The sequence below is a fragment of the Mixophyes fleayi genome, chromosome 2 (genome assembly GCF_038048845.1).
Source record: "Mixophyes fleayi isolate aMixFle1 chromosome 2, aMixFle1.hap1, whole genome shotgun sequence".
Classification (NCBI taxonomy): domain Eukaryota; kingdom Metazoa; phylum Chordata; class Amphibia; order Anura; family Limnodynastidae; genus Mixophyes; species Mixophyes fleayi.
Genome location: NC_134403.1, coordinates 124998648 through 125010767, shown reverse-complemented (window position 1 = coordinate 125010767; position 12120 = coordinate 124998648). Strand labels below are relative to the sequence as shown.

Genomic DNA, 12120 nt, shown 5'->3' with positions numbered 1-12120 from the left:
CCAAGCAGAAAAGAAAGAAGTGGCAAGACCAGGTATAAAATTGCCAAATATGGGGACAAGTGGAGAGGGGTTTGGAGCCAATTTATAGACCATGTTAGCACGGTCCCAAACAGAAAGAGAAAGTGACACTACTGAGCGAGATTTAGCTGAAAGTGGACGGCGGGATGAGGCAGCCATATTAAGGAAGACATGGTAGGCAGGCAAGGAGACTCGGCCTACAGAGAGACCTAAAGTTTAGTTAGGGAGGCTGCGTTCCATTGGACACACTGGGCGAGCTGTGCCGCCTGATAATACCTTTTAAAGTTAGGAAAAACTAGGCCGCCACCCTGGGAAGGGTGTTGTAGAATTTTTAGATGCCCTATCGGTCGATTTTTGGACCAGATAAAAAAGGAGATAATGTGCTGAATGAACTTAAAGGTTTGTGGAGGGGTACGGGTAGGGCCTGGAAAAGATAGGGGAGTCTAGGGAGAATATTCATTTTGACTACATTTATGCATCCAACCCAAGAGGTATGTTGCGGATGCCAGGAGTGAAATATTTAAATTTTTATAAAAATGGTATACTGTTTTTTAATTATTATTAAAAGGTCAGGAGAAGGAAGTAAATGCATAGCTGGCATGTACCTTACTAACAATTTATATAATGTGGCACCACAAAAAGCAATCATATGGAGCAACTATGGGTTCCACCATCTCTACATGTGTAGATGACCTTTATCTCCATGGCAAGGTGGCAGTCTTATACAAGATCCCTGTGGAAAACTACAAGCCTGCTCCTCCTTCCCCTGCACCACAGTTTGCCTGTAACGCTTAGGCCAGACACACATGGTCCGATCTTTGCCGCTTAGCACTTGGGATTGTTTTCCAATTGACCACACACATAGGTCGCCAATTAGCGGAGGCTGAAACATTTCCAGTTTAATTTGGGCCTATTAGTGTGGTTGGAAGTTGATTGCATACACAGGTAGCTAACGGCCATCTTCTAATCGATTTTGATCAGATAATTACTAAGCACCATAATTGTTTTGAGGTTGCTGTGATATCAGGCCAATTGCCCTATATAGCTGCTGATATTATAACATCAGTGGCTTGCATCACATTACAATTTATTTTTGCATGAATCAATGCATTTCTGTAGGGATAATATGTGCAAAAAAGTAGAAAGGGCAAGCGACCACAAGAAGATGCTGTCTGTATTTCATTACTCTCAAAATCTACCTGGTCACCTGATCACATTGTCTTCTGTTTGGGATTCTCTTGTGTGGACAAGGTTACAAAGAAGAGTAGAGGAAGAACAGACAGAGTTTTGATTGGACATATAAAGAGAAGCTTGTTATTGCAGAAAGCAAAGAGCATAGAGGATGTAGTAGAACTATCTGAAGAGATGCCTTCTGTGACTGACAATATCATGCAAATACAACATTGAAAGGAAACTTAAGGGAAGTGTAAACAATGAGTTTGAAGTGCCGCTAAACCCAGGGAAATCCTAATCTTGGTTATATATGGAATGTTTGGCCCTGGTTTATACTCATCATTCTTACATTAGCTATAGAAGCATAGGGTGGCATGTCATGGTTATGCTTTCATGTGAGTCACTGCTATGTCTGCAGGAACACACATAAAAACAGGGCAAGTCTTTCAGAGGGCAGACTGCACAACGTCTGCCGACTGCTGGTCCCTGCTTACCCTTCCTGCTATCATCAGATTGTCAATGCCCGTCAAATCCTTCCTAAGCTCCTGCAGTTTCTGAAAGTTTTCCATCTTTATCATTGTCCCGTGGAGTTGAGCTACCATTTCCGAGATCTCTGCAAGAGCAGCTGTTGGAAAGTAAATTGGCATTTTAATTTACAATAGTTGGCAACTGTGTAGTGTAATTTTAGCAAACAGAAATTACAACATTTCAAATTCCTATAGATGACATCTGTATAAAAGGTGTGATCTGAAGTAATATAGTCAGTGTTCATTAGGAATGTGTGTGTATTATAGAAATAACTGCACCCTTTATTAATAAATTATTACTGATATTTGGAGATCAGTTACCTCAGTCTGCAGATTTGTGCCCTTATACGATCATGGAACTTATCAATGACTTATCCTCTCGATTATATATGCGATAATGTATTCTCTGCTCTAAATGATATATACACACCTACAAAGCAGTAAAACTCCAAATACTACATAATGATATACAAAGCAGATGACTTCAATAGTATATCTAGGGTCAGTTAAAGAGCCTTCTGGTACAATATACTGCCCTGTAATCGCCAGGAGGTGAACACAGTGGTAGTGGTTCTCCTATTTTGTGGCTCTTGACATGAATCAGGCTTTATTTTTGGTCTATGTGATGCTTGGACCAGAGTCATGACTATGGCCAGGGCAATACTCTGTGATTAACAGGTCATTATTGACAGGAACACTATTGCTGCAGTTAACCTAAAAATGATGTCAGGTGTGCAACAAAACTGTGCTATTTTGCCTATTTTTTTATTTTATGCCAAAAACACAAGTCACAAAATTAAAAATAAAGTGCAATAAAGTGCTCATTCATCAATATAGTGAGCAGATATTCTATCTCTGGAACCACAATGATACAGAGATCGCTCTTCTCGAAGCAATTACAATACTTTTATGTGATGGGTAGGCGAACATAATTGTCCATTTGAGGTAATAAAATTATAGCCATTCAAATTATTTTCTGGGGATACATTTATTTATACGTGTGCTAAATATAGAAGCCAATCCATGCGCTTGAAGCTAGGAAGACCCACCTGCTTTTAAAAGCATGATGAATTGTGTGAAATCAAAGTACACAGTAAATGTGGCAACTACAACTAAGATGTACTGTCAGACAGGCTGGTGTAAATATGGTTACTTCTTCTGGAAAAAAAGAAAAACGCCTCTCCTCTCTCTTATGTTTCTGTCCTATTATTAATACATCATCAAGACAGATTTTTACCAGCTACGTGGCAACCCCAAGGGTGGAAGTGCCCATGCTTGGACTATCTGGTCAATAAACTAGAGTACCAAGGGCCTGGATGTATGTTCAATCTGGCCACATGAGTGGACAAATCGCAAAGATTTAGCCTTACCTATGGGGCACAATTATTGCATTCCAATCAAGATCTGAAAAATCCCAGATGCTAATTGAGATCAGCTGTCCCTTCTTGCCCATAGACAAAGTGATTTGCAGCCAGTTAGATCAAACTATTTGCTGTTTGGCTGGAGGAGTCAGAGCTTATATAGCAGGGGAAATTTATGATACAAAAGGTGTTGGGTTTCTTCACAAATAATTACTAGAAAAATCAAAATTTTAATAATGTTTGGAGTATTGTTAGAAATTGATTGGCTGTCCACCCTAAAAAAAGCCCCCTGAAAATTACTACTGGCATACGAACACTGAAACACTGAAGAAATTGCAGCATACCAACATATTTTAACCAATCACATTCATACCATTGCCAAGCTTGAATATGATTGGCTTAGACGAAACAAAGGAAGGAATAAAATATTTGACAGACAAGCACAAGGTTTATGTGTGATGGACATCCATCTTCACCATTCACAGTGCATTATGTGGTCATATATCAGGAAGACTTGGTCATCTCTTACCTCGAGTGTCCCGGAAATCCACATGATTTGGAGAGTAGTGTTTACAAAGCCTCTCCATGATTTGTTTGTAGTGCATGAGTCTGTGCAAAGGCTGGAGGAGGAACATGTTCAGGGGCAAGTAGCAAACCTTCTCCTGCTCAAAGTCCCTGCACAAAATCTCCAGCTTGCGGGAGTTTTTAATAGCCTTCTCAAGCTCCATCAACAACTCGTAGTGCTTCTGAAGGTTACATGTGAATTGCTGAGAACATAAAAAGTTTTCAGTTAGGACAACTATCTTCATCTGATAAATTATTCAGAACTAGGAATATACTTCTACTTTGAGAGTTTATTAACAAAATAAGAGTGGCCAAACTGGATGAGATCTGCTTGTTCTTCCCTTGATCACTTCCAGTGTGATTGCATTATGACTGCACAGACTGGTAGATGGCAGTCATCTTCCAACCGGATTTACCAATATGCCTATTATTGATCATATGAAGTGCGATAGGACAATTTTCTGGCATTGCGGTTGTTTTGAGGACAAACAGGCTGCAGTTGCCTGTAATACCACAGTGTTTGTGATCAGCATCACATTCACTTGCATTTCTCATTCAATTATTTGAACGGACAGACGTCTAGCCTAGGAGCAATACTAATCTCATCTTTAAAAAGAGACGACTTTTAATATAATTCGGTATCACTATAAGTAATGGGGAAAAAAAACCAACATAATATGACCACACAAATATTTTCTTTATACACATTATTGAAACCAAAAAAATTCTGTGGGTAAAAATTGGAAGAATACAATAAATTTAGATGGCATTATACATCTATAATCTGATCGTATATGATGAAACGTTTCACCTAAAAGCAATCAGATTAAAGCAGATTAGAGTGTGGGCATTTAATGACAAAATTAAAGTGCAGCACTCCTGCAACTACCCTAAATTATGCATACATACTGAAAGCTGTAACATGTATAAAGCCATAACTTACTTGTATAGTCTGATTAAAATGATCTGACTGCTAAACTATGATTGTAAAGTGTGCGCTTCAGTTTAATTATACAATTGTACAGAAATGCAACTGTTCATTTGGAAACTAGAAAAAAAATTTGTTTGGAAATAGGAATAAGGTCAATGCTACTATATTTATTACCCTGTACTATGTATTTTTGTAGTATTATTTTTAAATTAAAAGTACTGAATCACTATCTCAGAAGTGTCCACATTACACTGAGCGCTCTTCTTTCCTCTCCCAAACCAGGGTGATCCTAGGTCCCACGTTTGTTTAAAAGAAACTAGGAGAGGAGATGCTGGGTCACTACTTGTCTAGATAACAGCACACAAGATCCCATCACATCACCAATGTATTTTGCATACTGCTTCCATCAACCTACATTACAGTACATTCTACCTGGATAACACCTCACTGCAAATTCAGGCATTGGTTCATATTAGTAGAGGCATATTAGGCTTATGTTATAAATATATACTCGCACAGAAGAAGACAAGCCATTGGAATATCTACTGTGATTAGTATAAAGAAGATAATGTGCTTTGTACCCAGTGGCAATGCTTGCCTGTCTCTATAGATCATGTTTATCAACTGCACTAAACCTATTCAAACACAGGAATCTCTGGGTAAAAAAAACACATTGTTGTAAATGACAAGATTGCAGATTTCTAGCTCTTGGAGATAAGATGTGCAGACAGATGTGAGGCTATAAGAGAAAAACCCATGAAGTGCTTCTGATAACAAAGCATTAAACAAGATTGTGATACCACACACAATATATGTCATTTACATTTATCCCAGAATCACCCTCTCAATAACTGGTATTTTAATTATTACCTCTCCTTGATCTCTATTAAGCAAAGGTCACTGAAAACCCTTTGATGCCTTTAAGCCTGTAGGCAGTTTTAATTACTCAGGATGTTTGCAATCACTTTGTTTAAAAAACTAAAATGCAAGTTTGAGGTATTCATTACACTCACAAAGTGCAGCACATAGGTATTGTTCAATCCAATGGTCTTATTTTGTTTTATAGTGCAAATGTCCGCATATTGTTTAGGGATTTGTTCCCAGACCGTCAGAAAAACTGTTAAGACATTTTATTGTGAATATTTGATTGTGAACTTCAAGTGCAGCTTCTGCAATGTTTCAAGTTATTTAGCTTTCTGCAGTTGTCACCGTTTTGTTTCTGTGAGAAGTCACAGTTGAATAATCTGATCTACAAATGATCAGATCTTTCTAAATTAGGTTGTCCAATGTGTGTCCAATTTAATTGTTGGATTGTCAGGAACACTTCGTGTGTGGCTACATTAAAGTGAACCTGCCACATAGACCAAGTGACATAATTAAAGCTGAATGTACAATGTATGAGTGAATTGATTGGTTGTATTCTATATAGTTAATTTAGAACAAAATTGATAGCTCCACTGTATGTAGACAATGGATGTATTATAACCTTTGTTTCCATGACACATGTGAGGCTACTTTCTAATTTGCAACCCAGTCTAATTGAAAACCAGACAGACACTGATACACTGAGGGAATGGGGCAGCAATAATATCAATTATGTATAATAAACTAAGCAATATTTGTTTTTCAGAATAATAACCAGTGATATTTACACAATACATGATGCACAGTTAAATATATTAACAGACTTGTCAGTGTCTGATTCAATGGGCTCCCTCCACTATATTTGCTTTTATTCGTGGGGGCAATATTGTATATGTCATTAGGATGCTAAAAGATGTTGGTCTATCCAAGGTACCTTTAAACCCTGAATGTTCTTCAGCATCACATCACCGATTTTCTGGTTATCAGCTTTCATATGCGAATTGGACCTTCCTTCCCTGGCAGGACATAAAACAAAGTTACTAAGTCAGTTATGGTTAGCAATATTAGCAACATTATATATATATATATATATATATATATATATATATATATATATATATATATATATATATATATATATATATATATATATTTATATATATTACACACACACACTGTTTTATCTGATAAGCAAACTGAATAATTAGAGTAAGAAATGTGAAACTGTGACTTATAATATCCTTATAATTTTAAAATATGGACATTTATTCAGACGAGCTCCATAATCATGTGAAAGGCATGAGCCGCAGGCAGATACAGTAGATCCACTCTGCTCTTCTCTCTCTTCACTGGAGAAGCATGAAAGGCAGGATTGCTGGTGGGAGAAGCTCAGGCCTAGACTAGATACCAAAGAAATTATCCACATAGAATTGCTATTAGTGATAGAAGAACAATATTTATTTTCACACAGCAAGGTAACCTAAAACATAGCCTTGTTTGCACCTTATGCTTGACAAAAAACAACAATATATTCATAGACTAAATGGCGATTTGAAAAATGTTATGGTATGTTATCACAGAACCATTTTTTAGATATATCTATAAAAACACAATATACTACATAAAAGGACCACTAAACTTAAAATCCAAGTTGCTTTATTTAATGGACCTACTAATGAAAATGACAATTATATATGCAAAAGCTCTAAGATCTAAAATAACTAAAGATATGCAAGTTTTATGTTCCTTCAAAGGGGGGTGGAGGATATTTTCTTTCCACTCAAACACCAAATGTTTAAGGCTATGTAGCAATAGCTTGCAGTGGATAGCAAGGGCATTACTATGTTTACATAGGAATGTATATCACATTTTATATTGTATGTAATATAATTGTATATATTATAGTTAAACTAAAGCAGAACAATATATTTGTTAATGTCACATGATATTCATATTTGATCAAATTGTATTTTAGGTTTAATGTCATTTTAGCTGCAGGAATGTTTGCCAGTTGGTGCAAATGATGAAATCAACAACAATATTACACATTTTAGTACATTTTATTTCCCTTTAAGTGATAATAAAGTAATATGTGTATATAATCATTCTTTGCATATCTGCATTGCATGCATGAAAGTATTCATACATGTAGCATCTATATGGTCCTAAAGAAAGCTGCAGCTTTTACAATTGGCTTATTAATGGGATACTTTATTCTTGCTCAGCAATAGTAAGAACGGTCTTAGACCGTTTGCTTACTGAAATCATTGTTTGATTTACTGTTCAGACAAGAATGGAGCATTGCAGTAGTAATCTCACCCCTTAGCAGAACTGTGCTATAAAGGTATCCTTATCACTTCACAATCACACAATTTTGTGTCAGAATCCCACCTTAAGATGACGTTTTTTATTATTTTACAATATAGTTTATATAAATTTTCAAGGGATCAGATTATCATTTTCAATGATACTATGATAGATAACAGTAAATGCAAACATGTCTTACCAAAGAGTTAGCCTCTGATCAACTTCCTTTAGGAAACTGGAGTGGAACTTATGTAAGGGGTCAAAGTTGGAGAAAATAAGATTTTTTAGGTGCTCTGGCATGGAGTCATCTTTGCTTACTGCATTCTGAAACCACTGAAAAAGAAGCAAATCAAATGATTGAAAAACTGCCTCTATTTCTGAAAAGTAAAAGAACTAAACTGTGTGCATGTTGATTCATAGTGTTAGGAATTCCCATTTATACACAGAGAATAGTAGTGTTCAGCGTGTTCATGTGATTTACAAGCGGCTATGAGACCACAACCCCTGATGTGATTGGTCAGTCTCTGGCTAGTACCGCATACTGAACATGTCTCAGCTGGAGAGCCTCAGATTACCTACACCTTTATGATGTCAGAGTATATGGGGCTGTGTGTGAAGCTTCAGTTTCCATTTATATGAAAGTTGTTCTCAAAAGCAAACATTATCTAACCATCAAAGTATTTTATATAGTAGTAATTCTCTTCCATTCTAATCCCCATCTAGTATTAATATACTGTACATGACATAATGTACAATGATGTATTAAAAGAAATATTTTACTGCAGCAGTTCAGAAAAGTTCATCTAAATGTTTCGCTGAAACAATTTCACGGTGCAGTATGTATTCCATATACCCAATTTTCCTCTAGACACTGTTTTCCTACTGTAAACCTCTATCTATGAATTCCTCCAAGTCAATAGTTCCAGAGAATAGACTCATAGAACCGTTTTATTGCACTGTTGAGCAATACTTATTAACTGAGAAAACTTTATGCAACATAGATGCCCTGTGCTCTGTTCCACACAAATAAGAGGCCTACAGTAGGTGTCATTCCATCAGTCATCACTCGTTACTGCTATGTAGGAGGGCTCATATTAGTCTAAGAACATGTTTGCTTTATCATAAGACAGAAGAATCATTTACCACTGTAATGACTTCAAGGTCTTTAAGGTAGGTGCATTCTGTAGTTGAAACTTCCTTCGCAATAAAGTAGGCTTTGTCCGTGGGAAACCTCTATCAAGAAGAAAAATACAAAATAGTAAGTCAATAGATAGAATAGTATCTAAAACAAATCCCACATTCAATACAACACAATAAGCAATTTGACAGTGGAATGTAGTATATAAAATATATTACTATAAAATTATATCTATGTTTTTTTTGTTTTCCTCAAATTACTTAGAAGACTTGTTGGTTACCAGAGGTAAGATAAGCTTAATATTACAGAAGCTGCTTTCTTGCTTGTGCGGTTTTCGGACAAAATAAAAAACATTTCACTTTCTCCACAAAATACAAACCATTAATTCATGGACTGGAGATATGCTTGAATGTTAACGTTTACAAAATGAAAAAAAAAAATACATCTTTGTCTGGTTTAAACACTATCATTCAGGGAAGAAATACATGGTACACATCCAAAATAATGCATGCTTCAGCAGTTCGTAGCCAGTATGCATTTGTTTACATTAGTAGCACCGCAGTATAATGTATTTTGTGCCTCTTTTTGCTTATGTGAATATTTAAATTCAATTTATCAATCACAAAAGGTTTGTTTCAGCCAGCTGCTACTTGTAAAGGAGGTTAGTGGCAACCAGAGATGGGAATATACAATAACCTGATAGATGAGAAACTATTCAGACTGTTTTGTAGTATAGTTTCACTCCTTTCAACAGAGGGCGCCAGAGATTAGTGTAAACAGATACATGCTCATGCACATAGTCTGACAGTCACTTGCAGATATTCGTACACCTCAAATAAAACATGTACACAACACAGGGATTTCCATATAAACCAATGCGACCATATGCTATCTCACACTTTGTTGCAGGCAGTATAAATTCCTTGTTTTGTTGCATGCCACTAGTTAGTACTCGGACACAAAATGCTTCCATGCTCCAGCTTTAAATTATTCACACAATTTATATCGGTGGCTATTTGAAAACATTGCAGAGAAGGCCTGGAAGCTCCGGTCATATCGCTCAACCGCATATAAACCTGTAGAAATGACCCAACAAAAGGATATGTGGAAATGTTGTGTAAGTTACCCTGCAATGTAATATCCAAGCAACGGACTTTGTGGAGTTGGACATATAAGGGACATTCCAGGTGTTTGACCTTTACACATATGTAGTGGAGGTACAAACACCACAGAACCCGTACACAGAACTTAGTAAGTGCTCTGTGCATTCTGATTGCCCAATGATTATACATGAAAATGTAGTGGTCTTCAGCTGGCCAGACTAATGCCGCCACGCTGGCCAGACTAATGCCGCCACACTGGCCAGACTAATGCCGCCACACTGGCCAGACTAATGCCTCCACACTGGCCAGACTAATGCCTCCACACTGGCCAGACTAATGCCGCCACGCTGGCCAGACTAATGCCGCCACGCTGGCCAGACTAATGCCGCCACACTGGCCAGACTAATGCCTCCACACTGGCCAGACTAATGCCGCCACACTGGCCAGACTAATGCCGCCACGCTGGCCAGACTAATGCCGCCACACTGGCCAGACTAATGCCTCCACACTGGCCAGACTAATGCCGCCACACTGGCCAGACTAATGCCGCCACACTGGCCAGACTAATGCCGCCACACTGGCCAGACTAATGCCTCCACACTGGCCAGACTAATGCCGCCACACTGGCCAGACTAATGCCGCCACGCTGGCCAGACTAATGCCGCCACACTGGCCAGACTAATGCCTCCACACTGGCCAGACTAATGCCGCCACACTGGCCAGACTAATGCCGCCACACTGGCCAGACTAATGCCGCCACACTGGCCAGACTAATGCCATTACACCGGGCCAGATTAATGCCACTACATTAAACCACAATGGACAGACTAAGGGTGCTCCCACAGTTTTTTTCCTTTTATGAACACTTTTTTAAAATTATCGATACACTTTTAGAATACAAATGATCTTAAATAATGTAACATAGCTGAAACGTTATTTCAGACATATGATCATCCAAATTTGAACAGGCACTAGTTGAAAACAATTGTATTGAATGATCAAAATCAAGCAATCTTTTTTCAGCACAATATCAAATTTATCAGCGTCTGTACGAATTGTTCAATGAAAAAAATCGTTTTGGGAGGAGTTCTTTAAAATTGATAACATTGCTGTCTGTGTCTGTAGCTTGAAAGTTCTTAATACTGAGCAACCAAAATAAGTAAACACAAAAGTACCTTTTTACGACTGTCATCCTCATCATCAGTTCTGATGCAGATCGGCTCATTCAACAACGGACTAATCAGTGGGGAAGACGGCTTTCCATCAGGACTTAAGTTTGGCGATAGAGAAGAGTTTAGTCCAGTTGTTCCTCCTTGAGAGTTAATAGATAGTTCTGAAAGGTGTGGGCTACCTGTCAAGGAACCTATAAAGATTAAAAACACAAAACTATTTTTAGTACACATTCTACTTCTGATCAGAACAACATCAAAGCCTCAATATCAGACTGAAGCAGAAGCACACTGGTGAAAATGTACAGAGTTATGATATAATGGAAGGCTTAATCACCAAGAGACAAACTGATACAGATATTATGTTATTATGAGATACTCAATTACATTGAAGTATGCTGATATTTTTTAAAACAAAAACAATAAATGTAAAGAATGATAAAGACTAAGATTTGTCTCTCTCGGGAAGAAAGCTCAACAAATGATCATGGCATAGTACACCTTCTCCAGTATGCCACAGTGACTATTAAGTGCTGCTTATGGCTTTTACAATCTGGGCAATAAGTGGAATGTACTATACAATAGAAATGGAGCTGGTGAACAACTACTGAATGGACATTGCTAGTAAGGGTCTAAACAGAGGCCTTCTACAAAACAAAGCTTCATAGCATTTCACACAAATGACAGGGGCTGAGTGAACTACATTACCAGTACTACACACAACAGATTATACCTTTTGCCGTCATTCCATTCATGTTCCATTGAATGCTTGTGACAGAAATCCTAGCATAGCTAGTCTACACTAAGTGAAGAGAAATGTCCAGGTGATAAGTATAGGTGGTAAATAAAAGGCATATGATGTAACAAATTGGAAACATAAGTGCCCAGAAAACCTCATTCGGTAGTGAATGGCAAGATGTCAGCATTCACTTGTCAGGTCTTCGTATTTTGTGGATGTTAAGAAG

General features: G+C 37.6%; 1 protein-coding gene across 2 annotated transcripts in view; it reads right to left on the bottom strand.

The window, feature by feature from the left end:
- FARP1 (FERM, ARH/RhoGEF and pleckstrin domain protein 1) overlaps positions 1 to 12120 on the bottom strand; it is a 147569-nt gene that overhangs the window by 9345 nt on the left and 126104 nt on the right. For both annotated transcript variants that reach the window (XM_075199929.1, XM_075199928.1), the window contains exons 14-19: positions 11162 to 11349; positions 8889 to 8978; positions 7945 to 8078; positions 6373 to 6454; positions 3609 to 3846; positions 1686 to 1816 (exon numbers count right to left, since the gene is read on the bottom strand). In XM_075199929.1, coding sequence (XP_075056030.1) covers positions 1686 to 1816; positions 3609 to 3846; positions 6373 to 6454; positions 7945 to 8078; positions 8889 to 8978; positions 11162 to 11349 — 863 coding nt within the window. The remainder of the gene's footprint in view (positions 1 to 1685; positions 1817 to 3608; positions 3847 to 6372; positions 6455 to 7944; positions 8079 to 8888; positions 8979 to 11161; positions 11350 to 12120) is intronic.